Below are 18,783 nucleotides of genomic sequence, written 5' to 3'. Positions count from 1 at the left end.
CTGCTGTGTGATCTCTTGCCCTGCAGCTGAGCCTTCTAAAATATTTTTTGGACGGTGTCACATCTGACAATGCTCAGGGGTTACTCCTGGCTCTGCACTCAGAAATTACATCTAGCAGTGTTCTGGGGATTATATGGGATGTTGGGGATCGTGCCTGAGTTGGGGGTACATGTACAAGGCAAATGGCCTCCCCTCTGTACTATTGTTCCAGTCCCAAAGATCTTTACTATGTGAGATATTGTATAGGGAGAGGACAGAGACAGAGAGAGACAGAGAGACAGAAAGAGGGAGGGGGAGAGACAGGGTCAAAGAGGGACAGAGAGACAGAAAGTCAGAGACAGAAGGACAGAGAGACAGAGACAGAGGAACAGAGAGAGATGGAGAGAGACAGAGAGGCAGAGAAAGGGAAGAGGAGAGGCAGAGACAGAGACACAGAGACAGAGAGGGACATGGAGACAGAGAGAGACAGAAAGACAGAGACGGGGCCCGGAGAGATAGCACAGTGGCATTTGCCTTGCAAGCAGCTGATCCAGGACCAAAGGTGGTTGGTTCGAATCCCAGTGTCCCATATGGTCCCCCGTGCCTACCAGGAGCTATTTCTGAGCAGACAGCCAGGAGTAACCCCTGAGCACCGCCAGGTGTGACTCAAAAAAAAAAAAAAAAAAAAAAAAGAGAGACAAAGATAGAGAAACAGAGAGACAGAGAGGGACAGAGAGACAGAGATAGAAAGACAGAGACAAAGAGAGAGGGAGACAGAGAGACAGATATAGAGACAGAGAGACAGAGGCAGAGAGACAGAGAGACTGGCAGAGATAAAGATAAAGAGAGACACAAAGAGGGAGGGAGGGATATAGACTGAGAGAGACAGAGGGACAGAGAGATACAGAGACAGAGAGGGACAGAGACAGAGTGATAGAGACAAGAGAGACAGAGATGAGGAGACTCAGAGAGGGAGGGAGGGACAGAGACCGAGAGAGATAGAGGGACAGACAGAGACAGAAAGACAGAGACTGAGATAGAGAGAGAGAGAGACAGAGACAGAGAGAAAGACTGCCCATGTCTCCTCCCCTTCGTTGAGCGAGCTCAGTGGGACAGTGACTCATTCCCATGTCCGTGCTCACCAGACCTGGGGTTCAGGAGGGAAGGAGGCACCCCCTGCCTTTGAGACACTCGTCCACCACATGCTGTGGTAGAGTAATGCCCTGACATCCCAGGCCACATCCGAGGGTAGATTGAAGTACTTTGCAGGTGCCCTGAACTGCATAGAGTCCTGCGAAGGGGGATCCCCACATCACAGAAGGGGGTGCTGGCTTTGGGGAGGGAGGTGGGATCTTGAACCAGAAACAGAGGTGGAGGCTGTGCTTGGTCGCTGGGACCTTCCCACAATTTCAGTCCTGCTCAACCTAATTTTCAGACTTCTCTTTGGGGTCACACCTGACAGTGCTCGGGGCTTACTTCTGACTCTACGCTCAGAGGTCACACCTGGAGATGCTTTGGTGACCAGATTGGGTGCTCGGAGGCGGGGCCGATTTTGAGTCAGCCGTGGAAGAAGCAAGCACTATAGCCACTGTATGATCTTGCTACCCTGATTTTCAGATCTCTGAACCCCGAGAAGGTTGAGTTCAGAGGGGTGCTGGTTAAATCACTCAGTTTGCAAGTTAACCAGGTGTGTGGTGGGGGAGACACTGGAAACTTTGGGGGAGGGAGTACTGTTAGAATTGAGCTACCATAGGATTCATAGGCAGCTCATAGGACTTCTGGTATATCAGAAGCCAGCTAATCTGTGTGTGTGTGTGTGTGTGTGTGTGTGTGTGTGTGTGTGTGTGTGTGTGTGTGTGTGTGTGTGTGTGTGTAGGGGGGGCTTATGGAGAAAGATAAAGTCAGAGAAGGCTTCCTGGAGGAGGTATTTCTGAGTCCAAAGAAAGGCTGGGAGGTAAGTGGGTCTGGATGGAGAGTATGTTGAGAGAGAGAGAGAGAGAGAGAGAGAGAGAGAGAGAGAGAGAGAGAGAGAGAGAGAGAGAGAGAGAGAGAGAGGGAGAGAGGAGGGAGAGAGAGAGGAGAGAGAGGAGAGAAGAGAGAGAGAAGAGAGGAGAGAGAGAGAGAGAGAGAGAGAGAGAGAGAGAGAGAGAGAGAGAGAGAGAGAGCGCGAGAGCAGGTAGGAGACTGTGGAGCCAGGCAGCAGACTTAGTAGAGTGGGTGGGGTAGGGCCGCACCCCAGGACTCTGTCAACTCCACCTGGGGATTTGGACTTCAGTCTGAGGCCAAAGGAAGGCCCCAGGTGGCCTCTCCTGGGTAGACTGACTCTTGCTTTGTACCTTGGAAACATCCTTCTGGCTGGGAGCTGGGCAGGATGGGGAGGAGAAAGTGGAGCAGGGAATCAGGTGAGGAGCAGGAGGCTGGAAGCAAAGATGGAAGAGTTGAATGTCATGGGGATGGCAGCAGGGTGCAGGAGCACTGAGCAGGAGAAGTCTTCTCCATGGGTAGGGGACCTCTCCATGGACCAGACTGGTTGGGGCAGCCAGGCATGAGGTGGGGACTCTAGTGCTCTGAAAAAGTGCTCAGTGTCACTTATCATCAGGGAAGAAGTCCAAATCAGGATGACAATGAGATGTCATCTCACACCGGTGAGGATGGAGCAGAGCAAAAATAGAAGGCACAATCAGTGCTGATGGGGAAGTGGTGAGAAGGGAAATTCTCCCCCATTGGTGGTGGAAATGTCTGGGTCACCCCTGTGAAGAACGGTATGGAGAGTGCTCAGTCAACTTAGAATTGAGGTGCCATAATTTTATTTTTTGGCTATCTAGCCCCAGCACTTAAAAACTTTTATTCAGAATGGTCTGTAGAGCCCCTGCCTACCGGAGGCTGTGGCCATGTGCACATCCTGGGGAAACCACCACCACCATGTCAGATCAGGAGGCAAAACCTTCAACTGAGGACTTGGGAGATAAGAAGAGAGGAGAATACATAAAACTCAAAGTTATTGGACAGGATAGCAGTGAGATTCACTTTAAAGTGAAAATGAACACACATCTCAAGAAACTCAAAGAGGGCCAGAGTGGTAGCACAGCTCTAGGGTGTTTGCCTTGCAGGGGCTGACCCAGGATGGACAAAGGTTCTATCCCTGACATTCCATATGATCCCCCATGCCAGCCAGGAGTGATTTCTGAGCACAGAGCCAGGAATAATCCCTGAGCGCCGCCGGATGTGGCTCAAAACACACACACACACACACACACACACACACACACACACACACACACACACACACACACACACGAAACTCAAAGAATCTTACTGTCATAGACAGACACGTAGTTCCAATGAATTCACTCAGGTTTCTCTTTGAAGGTCAGAGAATAACAAAATCACACTCCAAAAGAACTGGGAATGGAGGAAGAGGATGTGAGTGAAACTGATCAGGAACAAACAGGGAATCACTCAAGGGTTTAAAATAATTCTAAACTTTAGAATAATATCTAAACTTTAGATTTTCTTTTAATTTTTTTCTTTATCTTCAATCTTTTCAAAAATAACTTTTTGTAAAGTGGTATTCAAAAAAATTGAGAATAGGCACCCAGCCTCTTTAAAACATCTGGTAAGGGGGTCAGAGCAGTAGCACATTTAGTAGCAAATGTAGGGCATTTGCCTTGCATGCAGTCAACCCTGGAAGGACTCTAGTTCCATTCCCAGCATCCCATATGGTCCCCTGTGCCTACCAGGAGTGACTTCTGAGTGCAGAGCCAGGAGTAACATCTGAGTGCTGCTGGGAATGACCCCCAAAAACCAACCAAACAAACACAAATCTGGTAATTTGAATTCTAGTGCCCATTATTCATTATTATTTGTTTTCATTGTGTTGATTTTTTCGTGATCAAACCTCAGCCCTTTCACATTGGCCTCCTTTTAGAAATGATGTGTGCAAAGAGAGGCCACCTTTGCAGGGACATTGCATTTTCAGGATTGTGATAAATAGAACTGACCAATGTGAGTGTCTGTAAAGACTTTCCAATTGGCCCTGATGTTCTAGCACGTGACTGCTTCACTCCTGGACTATGCCTTTCAGTGTGAGAGGGAAATTTTTCACAACTGAACTGTGGAAAAATGACCTTTCCTTAATTTGAAGCTACTTTTAAAATCTGAGGGAATGGACCAAAAAAAAGAAGAGAATGATCAGATTGGAAATGAAATGACAGCTGTGATGAGAGTCCTTACTAACTTCAAAGATGGCTTCACTGGAGGAAAAAGCATTTTAAGGTTAATGAGAAAAGCTTTTCAGAAGATCCCAGAAAAGTTCTTTCATTAGCAGTTAAAGCTATTCATGTAGAAGTGTATATAACAGAACACTTCTTTTTAAAGAATTTTTTTGTTTGTTTGTTTGTTTTTGAGTCACACCTGGTGGAACTCAGGAGTTACTCCTGGCTCTGTGCTCAGAAATCGCAACTGGAAGGCACCGGAGACCTTATGAAATGCCGGGATTTGAACTACTGCTGTCCTGGATTAGTTGCATGCAAGGCAAATGCCCTATCTCTCCATTTTTGGGTGTAACCCAAAAATCAGGAAGGAAAATGATGGGGAACCAGGTTGAGTTCTCAAGCTAATTGGGATGAGAATAGTCACTTTCAACAGTTCAGTTGTTGAACTTTTTGTTTTTGTTTTGTTTTTTGGGCCACACCCGGCAGCGCTCAGGGGTTACTCCTGGTTCTCTGTTCAGAAATTGTCCCTGGCAGGCTCGGGGGACAATATGGGCTGCTGGGATTCGAACCACTGACCTTCTGCATGCAAGGCAAACACCCTACCTCCATGCTATCTCTCTGGCCCCTGAACTTTTTGTCATTTTGGTAGAAAGGCATAGTTCGTGGTGTCACGACTGGGGTTTCAAATCCAGGCTTCACATATTCAAAGCAGCCATTGTACCCACAAAGACTGCTCACCATTTTGTTTGTTTTTTTATTTTTGGGTCACACCCGGCAGCACTTAGGGGATACTCCTGGCTCTCCGCTCAGACATCTCTCCCAGCAGGCTGGGGGTGGGGGGGTGGGCAGATTGGATGCTGGGATTTGAACCACTGTCCTCCTGCTTGCAAGACAAACGCCTTACCTCCATGCTATCTCTCCGACCCCAACTGCTTGCCTTTTTAATGAGGAAGAGCCTGTCCTTGTTCCTTGTTTGTAATGTAAATGACTTTGCTACAAATCCAGATCTTTGAGAGTTTCCTCATTAATGTTGTGTTTCTATGGGTCCAGGGTAAATGGTGGCTGACTGGTCTGAATTAACTCTGTGTGTGTGTGTGTGTGTGTATGGTTCATAGACCATGTATATTAAACCTTTGGGCAGAGAATCACCCTGTGTATAAAGTTTGTGATAACTCTTCCAGGTGTGAGACCATTTCTGTTCTCTCCCTGGAACTGTCCTATTGGGACAGTCATTTTCCCCACATCACTTATTGTCAGTGAAGTTGTCTCTTTTTTCCTTATCTAAGACTTATTTATATTTTTTGTTTTTGTTTTTGGGCCATACCCTGCAGCACTCAAGGGTTACTCCTGGCTCTACATTCAGAAATCGTTCCTGGCAGGCTTGGGGACCATATGGGATGCCAGAGGTCAAACCCGGATCTGTCCCAGTTCAGCAGGATGCAAGGCAAATGCGCTACCACTGTGCTATCACTCTGGCCTTTATTTATACATTTTTTTTAGTTGAATCCTCTCAGAATTAAAAATCTGCTAAAGTGTCCTAGGCTCCCCCCCCCCCATACTCCAGTGGGGAGGTACATGGGGAGGAGGGCTCCAGGTTTTCTCTTTGATTCTGGAGGCCAGCTCTTGCCAGGTATGGGGTTTGGGGAGGCCCCATGCCGGAGGCCTTCTCCCTAGCCTGGGGAGTGCTAGGAGGCTTGGCAGGCCCCCTTCTTTCTCCCCTGGACTCCAGGCTGTCCCTGGGCACCGGTCCAGGTGGACTCTATAGGGGTCCTTAGGCTTTCCCCCTACCTCTCCCTACACTAATGGGACTGCACTTTGGGAGGAAGGCAGGCCATTGCAGCAGTGGTTTATGTTGGGACAGTCACTGGAAATTTTTTCTCCTTGGTCTCCATTTCAAAAACCATGCGGGGGCTAGTGCCCCCATACATACAATATATATTGATAGTATTATATGCATGTAGTTTATATATGCATAATATCCATCTTGTATTGTGACCTTGATACTGCCCTACAAAGGTCATTTTATAAATTTTTACTGCCTCAGTCTCAATTATTATTTCCCCTCATTTACCTATTTTGCCTGCAATACCGTACAGATCAATTGCAGACCAGAAATCTTCCACTGAATTTAACACCCCACCCAACTATTTCAAACTTTCCCTCTACATATTTGTTTTCTCTGTCCTTCTGTTTGTTATTTGTTAAATAAGGAAGTCTGTAGAAGTGTCCCTCTATTTAAAGTTTATGTTAGAACCAAAACAATGGGATTGTTGGACTTGTTCTAGCATCCCCATAGACACCTACCCCGCCATGTGGCATAGTTCTTTCTTTGCATAGGCCCATTAAAATGGGAAATTATATACAAACACTTTCTTTTTTTTAATTTTTTTATTGTGACTGAAGTTCATTACACAGAATTATTTACGATACATAGTGACAATGAATGAAGGGCATTCCCACTACCAATGTTATCCTCCCTCCACTCTTGTTCCCAGCATGTCTCCCACATCTCCCTCCTTTACCCCCCAGAATCCTAGTGCAAATGGTCTCCACCTTACAACTTGTTATAGGTTGGGTATCTATTCTGTTTGGTGTTCCAGTCTGGTCATTTTTTAATTTACACTACATGTTCATATGACTGGTCCTGGTATCATTCTTTTCCCCCCTCAATTTATGAGGTTGAATGATTCAAATTATGCTATTCTGTTGGAGGTAAAAAGGTTAAGGAAAAGAGGAGAAAAAATTTGGTATCAACTACTAAAAAAAAATCATTGAATAATATCCACAAAAGTGGAAAAGAAAGAAAAAAGTGAAAGAAAAAGGAGAAGGAAAATAATATTAAAAAACAAACAAAAAATAAAACAAAACCAAAATACAAACACTTTCTTATCTAATAGAGATGGATGCCATCTACAAAACAACCATGGTTGTGTAGTACATCATGTGAAAGCAATCCTCTACCAGGGAAGACCCTACCACTGCTCTGGCATAGACTTATTCAATAGAGAATTCCTTTTAACACCCAGAGGACTTAACAACAATAATGACCTGCTTTCAGGACTGAGCACTCTGCATCACTCTCTAATTATGAGTGAAATTGGGAGGTGCTTCGCATCATCCTGACTTTGCTGTGGGATATGGAAATATTCCAGGATCCTTGGCTGCAGAAACCTGACACCAACAACAGTGACTGTGTGAAGAATAAAAGTGTATTGGCACTGCAGACAGTGACTTGGGTTGGACAGCCTGGTATGCCTGTAGCCTAGAGTTGGTCTTGTGCTGGAAAGCCAAGACTTTTCCTTCCTATGTCCCCTATATTTTGCTGGGCCTATGCAAACAATTGTCACACAAACACTGTCTTTGCTGTGCTCCTTTGACTCATCCTTGATGAAATGATGTATTATAATCAACTGTATCAATAATGCTATAGCCTTTAATGTCAAAGGAGTTGCATAGATTTTGTGGTTTTAGATTGCTTTGGGTACCGCTAAGAAATGTTGTAGTATACTACAATCTGGGAACTGGAGGGACAAAGCAAATGTGTATGTGTTTTATTTTTCTTAATGTTTTTTTCCTTTGGTTGAAAATTCAAAATAAAAGTATCAGAACGAGATGTTTGAGAATTCTGTTTATGGGTGATTGTCTTCCCACTGTAACTTTACCTTGTCCTTTCTTTGCATCTTTGTCTTCAAATAAAAGCTAAAAAAATCTGTTAAAGTGTTTATTGATTAATTGATTGGCTTTTGGGCCACACCTGGTAGTGCTCAGGGATTACTCCTGGCTCCGCATTCAGAAATCACTCCTTGTAATCTCGGGGGACCATATGGGATGGCAAGGATTGAACCCAGGTCTGTCCTGGGTTGTCAGTGTGCAAGGTAAACACCCTACCACTGTGCTTTCACTTTGGTCCCATTAAAGTGTTTAAAAAAATTCTTCTGTCAAAATTTTTTGATAGAGAAGTTCTTAATTTAATAAACTCCAATTGATTGGGCTTTTCTTTTTCTTTCTTTTTTTAATTTTTAATTATGAGAACAATGATGCAAAGAGGAGAAGGTAAAGTTACAGTGGAAGGACATTGGCCCATAAACAGAGTTCTCAAAAGAAATCCCCTTGCTGACGCCAAAATATTGAACTTACAGTCAAAGAACATTAAGAAAAATAAGGCAGAACCCATGTACAATTACTTTGTCTACAAGTCCCTGATCGGGCTTTTCTATCATAAATTGTCAGGTGTGTGTTGGTGTTTATGTGTGTATTACCAGAAATCGAACCCAGACCTTTACGCGTGAAGCAGATGTGCTCTTTGCTCCTGAGCTACACCCTTGCCCCTGTGCTCAGTGTCTCATGCTTCTCTCTTGGGGACTCAGAACTTCCTGATGCTTTAGTTTATGTTCACACATGGCCGTAGGGCCTGCCCCTCAGCCATCTGCTCAAAACATGTGGTTCCAAACTGTCAGGTATTGGGACATCTCTAGGGGCATGTGAGGGAGAAGGCAGAAATACCCCCAACTCTCATTCCATCAGCAGGCCCGCTGAACTCAGTCTTCCATATCCAGATTTTGGCCTCCATAAGCCTCGAGGAAGACAGCAGGGGCTGGCTGGATTCTCCCAGCTGGTACCAAATCCTCCCTCTTGCCACACTTCTGTCATCAGTTCAGAAATTGCTCTTACCAATACTGTGTGAGCTGGAAAACAAGACTAGAACCCTCAAACACATCTCCCCAACTCTGTAATGCATGACCTTCAGAACCTTAAGACCTTGAATCACCTCTCTGTTTTATTGATTTATGTTTGAAGATGGAATTGACTTTAATTAAGGAGATGGGAACTGGACAACAGCTCAACAAATGAGAATTGGAACCAAATGCAAGATGGCTGTTGTCACTTGCTGGGCCATTGTGTAGGACAGAACCCAAGCCTTCCACTAGTGAGTCACACTCCCTGTGAACAGGTTCTGATGAACAAAGGGAGGGTAGGAGAAGGAGGAGTTACTTATTCCCAGCAAAGCTACTTTTCTACAGGAGAAGGGCCAGTAATAGTGGAGGCAGTGGGCACAGAGAGGTTATCACTCAGACTGCTATATTGGTATTAAACAGGACATTCCAGAAAAAGTCACTTAAAATTCCACTCCCTGGGGAAGTTGGAAACTGGTTAGGGACGTTATGAAATTTTGGTGATATTTGGCATGAAATTCAACTTTCATTGTTTCTACCACTGATTGCTAGGTCCACCAGGCTCCTCTCTTAAGTTCAGAGCTAAAGCCTGCCTTCAATCAGACCCGATCTGCTCTTTTTTGTTTTTTTTTTTTTTTGGTTTTTGGGCCACACCTGGCGATGCTCAGGGGTTACTCCTGGCTGTCTGCTCAGAAATAGCTCCTGGCAGGCACGGGGGACCATATGGGACACCGGGATTCGAACCAACCACCTTGGGTCCTGGATCGGCTGCTTGCAAGGCAAACGCCGCTGTGCTATCTCTCCGGGCCCCCACTCTGCTCTTGTACCTGGCACCCACTGCTCTTTCTTGGCCTTTGTTTCCTCTCCCCTGTGGCCCTGCAGGGCACTTGGCATCTTCCTGGCCACTCGAGGAAGAGCAGGAATGTGTCAGAGGAGGTCTGCAGGTGCTGCGGAGAAGACTGGCCCATTTGTGGGGGTGAGACTCAGGAGCAAGGAGAGAAGGGGTGCTGGCCAGATCTTGAAGGGTGGGAGACCACACAGCAGAGCTTGGGTGACCCCAGCCTTATCTCTTACTAGCTCGGCAGCTTTGGGACCTGAGCCAGCCTCCTGAGTTGCAGGAAACCCGCCTTGTTTGGACGGAAATGGGGTAGGATATGCCTAAGGTCACAGACACAGAACTTGGTGCCCAGGATACTTGCACACACATGCCAACACAGTACTTGTATATGTATCCACACATGTGCAAACATGCTCATACACAAACCCACATATCACACACTCATGTATATGCATACACTCATCTACAAACCCACACATGCGCACACACAAATATAGTCATATATGCATGCTTACTGGCACACTCATATTTACAGATTTGCACACATTCATGCCCATTTATTGGGAGGTTTTGCAGGCCTGCAGACCAGTTGGAGAGGACTCTGGAAAGGCCCGGAGGTTGGAGAGAGACAGAACAACACCGGCTGAGCGGGCTCAGAGGCAGCACAGCTGTTGATCGCTGCCTTCCCTCATGGAAGCTCTCTGCCAGGGCTCTGCAGGACACGAAGGCACTAGCCTGGCTCCCAGAATCACCACCTTTTAGGGGTGAGGGATGCTCCTGGGGTGGAGACCTTCACCTTTCCTGTAGCCTCCCAGGCTCAGACAAGGGTAGGGACAGGGTGCGGCTGGGGGGACCCATAGGACGAGAAGGAAGGCAGCAGGCAAGTTTATATGTCACTGATCAACCTTTTCATTTCCAGGTGGGAGGACACTGCGACTCTTGTACACACCGCAGAACTTGGGGATCTGTGGCAGCTGCATCTGGGACTCCCATCTGGAACCTTCTGGAACCTTCTGGGCTCCCTGAGTGCAATGCCCTTCCCCAGCCAGGTCCAAGCTCTGTCTGCAATGGGCAGAGCCTACAGGGGGGCTGCAGCAAGGCATCACAGGGAGCGATTTGTGGGGTCTGGTCGGTGTTCCCAGATTAAAGGAGGGAGATGCTGGGTCCAGGACTCCAGCTGCCCCCAGTGGAGTGACCATCTAGTGACTAGTCGGACGACTCCTTGGGCATGTAGGCCACGTTGTCATAGGCGGGCGGTGGGGAGGCCGTGGGGCTGGGGATGCTGAAGTCTGTGCTGAAGGCATTTGGCAGGAAAATCACCGGCTGCAAAGAGTCAAAACAAAGGCATCACTTTCCTGGAAGTTTTCCGGATGCCTTCCTGCAGGGGGGCGTTGCAGCGGTGCCCCCTGGCGGGAAGATGGAGAATAGCGCCTCCCTGATGCATCCCTGGGGTAGATCGGATTCAACTTCATGCTTTTTCCCCTCTTTTTTTGGTTTTGGGGCTACACCCGGAGGTGCTCAGGTGTTACTCGTGGATTTGCTCTCAGAAATTGCTCCTAACAGGCTGGGGGAACCATATAGGATGCCTGTCCCCGGTGGGCCATGTGCAAGGCAAATGCCCTACATACTCTCCTATTGCTCTAGCCCTTTCAACTTCATGCTTCAGAAAATACAGGTGGAGGGGTGGTGCAATGGTTAAGGTGCTTGAGCACAAAGCTGGGAGTAGCCCAGAGCACCGTTGGGTGTGGCTCCAATCCTCACCCCTCTGGCACTCTCCAAACAATATATATATATATATATATATATATATATATATATATTGGTTTTGGGTCACACCCGGCTGTGCTCAGGGGTTACTCCTGGCTGTCTGCTCAGAAATAGCTCCTGGCAGGCATGGGGGACCATATGGGACACCGGGATTGGAACCAACCACCTTTGGTCCTGGATCTGCTGCTTGCAAGGCAAACGCCGCTGTACTATCTCTCCGGGCCCCAAACAAAATATTTTTAGGGCCAATTCAGTCCCAGGCTTTGGGAGTGCAATGAAGTAACAAAGTTCCCCTTCCCTCCCGCTCAAGTCTGATCTTTCTGCAGCAGCTCTAGGCTTGGGGAGCAATTCCAGGCCACATCTCTGGGCCCCTCACCTCCAGCTCCCATCACCCCCACTGCCTTCCAGAGGCCCCTGGTTGTATTTGAGTTTCCAGGAGTCATTTTTTTCTCTCTCACCTTCCTTTTCAAGAAAATACTCATCTTTTTGCACGAAGCCACTTCCCAAAGGTCACTGCCATGGTGATCACCTACATTTCCCAGACTCCCAGGGATTTTATTCCAAGAGTCTCCCCAAAGTCTATACACCCCCTTCTGTCTTTCTTGTCCTTCATATAATTTTATTATTATTATTATTATTATTATTATTATTATTATTGTTGTTGTTGTTGTTGTTGTTATTATAGTTTTTAAAATTTTGGGTCACATCCAATGGTGCTCCGGGGTTACTCTTGGCTCTGTGCTCAGAAATTGCTCCTGGCAGGCCCAGAGGGACTATATGGGATGCATGGAATCGAACCCGGGTTCATCCTGGATCGGCTGCGTGCAAGGCAAATGCCCTACCGCTGTGCTATTGCTTGGGCCCTTGTCCTCCAGCTTAGACTCATATTCCACCAGAGTCATGCAGCCATTTGCTATGGTTCCCCCAGGAAAATGATGAAATCTCATGAGCCTCTGGCACCCCCTGTGGCCACCAGGAGAACAACCCCGTCTCCCTGCAAACATTTCTTTGGGTCCCCAGAGCTAGAAGCAGCAGCACCTGGAGCCCAAATGCAGGTCAGTCCTTTCCCATCCATCACAACCCCTTTCCCAGGGAAGCAGAGATCAGGGAGAGTTCCCAGTGCACAGATGTAGTCAGAGTATGAGTTGGGAATCAACGGGACCACAGTACTCACTGTGTTGGCTTGTGCACGGATAGCTTGGCACCCAAAATGGGTGGCGATGACCGCGATGAAGAATTCCAGGATGGTGAAGATGGTCAGAACTGCCAGATAGCCCCTACCCACATCCTGGGGGAGAAAAAACCCACAGTGAAGGCAAGTAAAGAGTTCTAGGAGAGAAGGAAAGGCACCGTATCATATCCCCCTCCTCTCTCTTCCCCCATCTTTCTTCTACTCCCCAGTTTCCTCTTCCCCCCTTTTCCCCATTCCCATGCTGGTAATAGGACCATGGGGTCCATTGTTTGATGACACCCTGCTTTTACCCAAAACAAAGTCATTTCCCCAATTTCCTCTTTCTTTTCACTAAGCCCTTGATTAGTAAAAGTCCACCTGGATAGGCACTTTTATCTCTCATTTGACTTTTCCTTTCCTGGTGAATTTGTTCTGGTTTAATAAAAAAAGGTTTTGGATTGGGCTTGCTGGGCACGCAGAGAGATTACTAGATGAGAAGCCAATGAAACTCCATGATTTCCTCTTGTCTAGCTTGGTTGATTAATTCTTTGCAGCTACCTTGCTTCAGGGTTGGAAATATGGCTTGTGAGGTGATTTTACAGTCCACCAGGTCTGGGTGGAGTGGGGGTGCTCCTATGCTGACACCCTCACTTCTGCCCCTTTACAACCAGACATGGATCTGTAATACTCTGAATTTTCCCACTTAGGGGAAGTGGGGACACGGGGGTATCTGATCACACACCCAATTAGTGACTCCAAAATCCATAAGCAGAATAGCCGTCCCAGCAAAGGCTGCCATGGCACTGAGGATGTTGGTGCCCAGGTTGGTCCTCACCTGCAGGATGGGGGACAGAGGGACAGATGGGGACAGTGGGAAGAGGAAGAGAAACACATGCTTTAACCCTTAGTAATATCATCCAGGTCCCTGACTCCTTATTCTTTATGACACTGAGGAGGTAATAGACTATATAAACCTAACAGTGAAGTTTAACCATCAATACACCATCCATCCACCATCCATCCATTCACCTGTACATCCATCTGTCCATATGCCCATCTATTCATCTCTCTGTTTATCCATCCATCCACCTGATCATCTGTCCATTCACTATCAATTCATTGATCAACCAACTCATTTGTTCACCCATTCATTCATCCATCTTCCACCCACCCATTATCAATTTATCCTTCCATCAACTTTCCCATCTATTCCTCTGCATATCAATCCATCCATCCACCTACCCACCCACCTGCCCATCTGTTCAACCATCTCCCATTCATCCATCATTCTTTCATCCATCCTATCCAACCAGCTTCCATACGCTCATCCTTCCATCTTCCTTCCTTCCATCCATTCATCCAACCATCACTCATCTTTCTTCCATCCATCTTTCATCCATTCATATTCCATCCATCCACCTGCTCATCTATCCATTTGTCCTCTCCCCTATTTATCCATCCACCCATCCACCCACCCATCCACCCACCCACCCATCCATCCATCCATCCATCCAACCATCCATCCATCCATCCTTCATCATTTCCAAACTTAACATGATCAATGGAGCACCTACTGCCTGTCAGACTCTATCTAAGTTGTTTGTGAGAACCACCTGGCCTTGCTAACCTGGAAGCTACCATATTTGGCCAGGAGGGTCCACACATTTTGACCTGCTCACCTATAATCCACTCTCCACCCAGCTCTCAAAAATGCAGAAAGGATTATAGTGCTTGTTAGATTATACCTTGTTTTGCTCAAAACAAAGATCATCTTTGGTTCCTTTGTATTTGTTTACAACTTGCTTTCACCCAAAATAGAGATTGTCTTATTTGTAAACCTAGCTGGGATAGGCTCAGGATAGCCTGAGCTATCTGCTCTTATTCTGTCCTTACTCCCCTACCTGGAGGTGATCTCTGTACTCATTAAAAATGACAGTTCTGGCAGGCAGCTGACTCTCCATATGAGGTAGAAGATTGGCAGACTATCTGTGTTTCACCCTGAGCCTGGTTTGGATTATTTCATGCACAACCCTGATTAAGACTTGTTCACCCAAGGTTGGAAATATGGTGTGTAGGATGATTTTACAGTGCTTTGCTCAGTAACCCTGCAAATCTTAACACAGATTCCAAACAATTCAGCCTTCTGCCCATCCCTGCCTCTCCTCTCAATCCTGCCTCCTATACTTTATGTTCTGGCATCCTGTTCCTTCTAGCTCCCCAAGCCTGGCTCTATGATGAGTTTATGAAGCCTCCCTGGGACCCTAGATGGTCTCATCTGAATAGCCGGTTCTTACTCTACCTGAGGGGCATCCTCAGTGCCCTTTGCAAACTGTAACCTTCATATCTGTCATTACCTTAGTATCTGTCATTAGTTTTGGGGCATCTTATCAGACACTGGAATTAAGCTTCTTGAGGACAAGATCTTGACCTTAGCTGTTTTCCTAGCCCTTCAGCCTAGATGTGGCCCTCCTTAGATTCCCCCCAGTCTCTTCCTTGAGCTTTGTCCTGGGTAAAAGAATCATGGCTGGTCCCTGACTTGCCCATCTAGCTTCGGGACCCATTTGGACTCACCAGGCAGCTGGTATGGTTCCTCTCGGCTGCCACAGACAGGGATCCCGAGATGATGAACTGTGGAAGAGGGACCCAATGAGGCTGTAGCTAGGACCCCAGGTGGTCCTGATACAGTGGGAAGTAGAACGAGGCCAGCCACTTTTTGGGTATCACCTTTTCTATCCTGGACCTGAGGTGTCTGTAAAGCGTCTCTGGGTTTCTAGGCTCTCTGCTTTCCACACAGATGAACAGTTTCTCTTTTGGGGGGAGGGGGCACACCTGGCACTGCTCAGGGGTTACTCCTGGTTCTGTGCTCAGAAATCGCTCCTGGCAGGCTCAAGGGACCATATAGGATGCCAGAAATTGAATCCAAGTTGACTGTTCAAGGCCAACGTCCTACCCACTGTGCTATTTCTTCAGCCCCCTACTGAATAGTTTCTTTTTTGAGCATTTCTTCATGTCTGAGCTTAGGCATCAGCTAAGAGGATTCTCAGCTGGAGGTGGTGGAGATGGCCAGGGTATGGGAGAGGATGGACTCAGGGCGACTCTACTGGTGGATCATAGGGGGACAGGGCCCGAGGTAGAAACACAGCTGGGGAGTCTCTGTAGTCTAGGAATTGATCTGGGGTGAGGACTGGGACCCAGGTATGCCAGATAGGGGCAGCTACTGTCTATCCTGGCCTTCCCCAAACACCCCTACATTCTCCCATCCTTTTAGGGAGCCCTCCCAACACCAGGATCTGGGAGCTTTTCGATAAAGGCTTGGATCAGAGAGAGAGACTTAAGGTTCATCCCCTTGCAAAAGAGGTCAAGTGCAGAAGATTGGCATGGTGGCCATGGATGAGGCGTTGGCAGGGACTGTCCCCTTTCTTCCTTACACCCTCCCTCCGGGGTCCCTGCACTCACGCAGGCTCCTCCCCAGAAGGGGACACCACCCTGGATGAAGAGCATGGCCACGTGTCCGCGGCGCACCAGGAGCAGGACGCTGCCGAAGCCCAGATGGATGAGGCCTATGAGAATCTGCACCGTCTGCAAGAAAGCGCAAGGCAGCTCAGCCCGCTTGCACCGTCCCCTGCGCCGCGGTACCCGGCTGCTTCCATTAAGCAGCAAAACCAGTTCCCCCTCTGACATGAGGACCCCCTTAGCTATCTATCTCTCAGCTCCCTTTACTTCAAAGTCTGTCGTAGGTGCCTCCCAGCTCTGTGCCCCTGACATTGGACCAGATGAAAGTGGGGCTTGGCTTACCGATTTGCTTTATTTTATTTTGTATTCGACAACACCCTGTGAATCCCTTCCCAAGGGGTGCTTCTCTCTCTCTCTCTCTCTCTCTCTCTCTCTCTCTCTCTCTCTCTCTCTCTTTTTGAGCAGTGTGGGGTGGGTTATATACCAACTGTTGTGATACTAACGTTAATAAGTTCTGATAAACCACTGCCATCGGACCAGACAGGTGTCTTTCTCTTATGCCTTTCTCTCTTATGTCTCCTTCCTTCCTTCCTTCCTTCCTTCCTTCCTTCCTTCCTTCCTTCCTTCCTTCCTTCCTTCCTTCCTTCCTTCCTTCCTTCCTCCCTCCCTCCCTCCCTCCCTCCCTCCCTCCCTCCCTCCCTCCCTCCCTTCCTTCCTTCCTTCCTTCCTTCCTTCCTTCCTTCCTTCCCTCCCCCCCCTCCCTCCCTTCCTTCCTTCCTTCCTTCCTTCCTTCCTTCCTTCCTTCCTTCCTTCCTTCCTTCCTTCCCTCCCCTCCCTCTCTCCTTCCCTCCTTCCCTCCCTCCTTCCTTCCTTCCTTCCTTCCTTCCTTCCTTCCTTCCTTCCTTCCTTCCTTCCTTCCTTCCTTCCTTCCTTCCTTCCTTCCTTCCTTCCTTCCTTCCTTCCTTCCTTCCTTCCTTCCTTCCTTCCTAATATGGAACGCTTCATGAATTTGTATGTCATCCTTGCACAGGGGCTATGCTAATCTTCTCTGTATCATTCCAATTTTAGTATAGGTGCTGCTGAAGCTAGCACTTTCTTTTTTTTCTTTTAAATTATCTTTATTTAAACACCGTGATTACAAATATGATTGTAGCTGTATGCAGTCATGTAAAGAGCACCACCTTGACCAATGCAACATTCCCGCCACCAATGTCCCTCTCTTTCTTTCTGCTTTTTCTTTCTTTCCTTTCTTTCTTTTTCTTTCTTTCTTTCTTTCTTTCTTTCTTTCTTTCTTTCTTTCTTTCTTTCTTTCTTTCTTTCTTTCTTTCTTTCTTTCTTTCTTTCTTTCTTTCTTTCTTTCTTTCTTTCTTTCTTTCTTTTTCGTTCTTTCTTTCTTTCTTTCTTTCTTTCTTTCTTTCTTCTCTTTCTCTCTCCTCTTTCTTCTTTCTCTCCCCTCTTTCTTCTTTCTTTCTATCTTTCTTTCTTTCTTTCTCTTTCTCCTCTTTCTTCTTTCTCTCTCTTCCTTCCTTCCTTCCTTCCTTCCTTCCTTCCTTCCTTCCTTCCTTCCTTCCTTCCTTCCTTCCTTCCTTCCTTCCTTCCTTCCTTCCTTCCTTCCTTCCTTCCTTCCTTCCTTTCTTTCTTTCTTTCTTTCTTTCTTTCTTTCTTTCTTTCTTTCTTTCTTCTTTTTTCTTTCTTGCTTAGGTTGTCCCTTCTGGCTCTACACTCAGAAATTACTCCTGGCAGGTTGGTGGACCATATGGGCTGCTGGGGATCAAACCTGGGTCAGTTGCTTGCAAGGAATCACACTTGGGGGACCATATGGGATGCTGGGGATGGAACATGAGTCTACCGCGTGGAAGGCCCTCCCCTCTGTGCTATCTTTATGGCCCCAGTGATGGGGTCCTTGGATCCCTCCACCCCACCTTACCCCTAATGCTTTGGGTTCTCCGGTCAGGAAGGTCTCCATGGGCCTCAGGTCGGGGTGCTGGCTGGTCCTGGACGTCGGCGCCCCTAGGGGCGGCTCCTCGAATTGCATGATCCCTGGAGGCTGGCACATGGAGGTGGGCAGGATGGCTGGCGGTGGGCGCAGGCCACTGGTATTGTTCGGGGGGATAACGACAAACACCCCGTTGCTGGCGGGCGAGGCTGACATTGTGCCGAGAGGTCTTGTGGGGGACAAAGACTGGGGGGCAGGAGAGGAGCGCTGTCAAGGACCAAGATTTGTTTGAGTCTGGAGTTTCTTCTCACTGCTGCCCACTATAGGTGGTACCAAGCTCTGGCTTCTGCAGTCTGGCTTCTGGCAAGTCTGGCTTCTGCAGAGAGAAAATGCATACTAGGAAGCAATGTTGGGGGCCTCTGGTTTCTTTCTAGGGGAGGCAGGGCCAGACTTGGACGGGTTCTAGGGGACCTGAGTTAGCTTCCCAGTAGTAGTGCCATATTTTTAGGCAAGGACCTTTAGGAGGAGCATGGAATTCAGTCTTGTCCCTTCTACAGAGAGGGCAAACAGTTGGCCTGAAAACACACAGCGCATGAAGCAGCCTTCCTTCCATCTTTCACCTTTTCCTCTTCCTTCCTCTGATCATCATATTCTAACCCTGTCAGCTATTTCTTATGGCCCCGCACAAATCTCTTCACCTGTAACACAGACTTCCCCATTTCTGCCTCTCAGACCAAGAGCACAAGAGGGTT

The 18,783-nt window shown here is 47.5% G+C and overlaps 2 protein-coding genes and 1 non-coding gene across 3 annotated transcripts; 1 reads left to right on the top strand and 2 right to left on the bottom strand.

The window, feature by feature from the left end:
- The first annotated feature begins 2,901 nt into the window (after window positions 1–2,901).
- LOC126017907 (small ubiquitin-related modifier 1-like) lies at window positions 2,902–3,450 on the top strand. Its single transcript, XM_049779969.1, has 2 exons — window positions 2,902–3,058; window positions 3,380–3,450. The coding sequence occupies exons 1-2, from the start codon at window positions 2,902–2,904 to the stop codon at window positions 3,448–3,450; spliced, it is 228 nt and encodes a 75-aa protein (XP_049635926.1).
- Window positions 3,451–10,806: 7,356 nt separating this feature from the next.
- MS4A15 (membrane spanning 4-domains A15) lies at window positions 10,807–18,247 on the bottom strand. Its single transcript, XM_049780856.1, is given in 7 exon segments — window positions 10,807–10,932; window positions 10,935–11,027; window positions 12,646–12,759; window positions 13,385–13,477; window positions 15,214–15,270; window positions 16,099–16,221; window positions 18,023–18,247. Coding segments are annotated over 7 exon segments (831 nt in total).
- LOC126019829 (U6 spliceosomal RNA) lies at window positions 17,081–17,187 on the bottom strand. The gene has a single exon (XR_007499450.1). It is a non-coding gene; the product is annotated as a U6 spliceosomal RNA (small nuclear RNA).
- Window positions 18,248–18,783: the final 536 nt, after the last annotated feature.

This window comes from Suncus etruscus, chromosome 9 (genome assembly GCF_024139225.1).
Source record: "Suncus etruscus isolate mSunEtr1 chromosome 9, mSunEtr1.pri.cur, whole genome shotgun sequence".
Taxonomy (NCBI): Eukaryota; Metazoa; Chordata; class Mammalia; order Eulipotyphla; family Soricidae; genus Suncus; species Suncus etruscus.
This window is presented reverse-complemented; position numbering and strand designations above follow the sequence as displayed.

Excerpts from the sequence above, each read along its gene's own strand:
- LOC126017907 (XM_049779969.1), top strand. The coding sequence starts at position 2,902 with ATGTCAGATCAGGAGGCAAAACCTTCAACTGAGGACTTGGGAGATAAG. Across the intron at positions 3,059-3,379 it reads ACTCAAAGAGGGCCAGAGTG|AACTGGGAATGGAGGAAGAG; the intron begins GTAGCACAGCTC and ends ACACTCCAAAAG.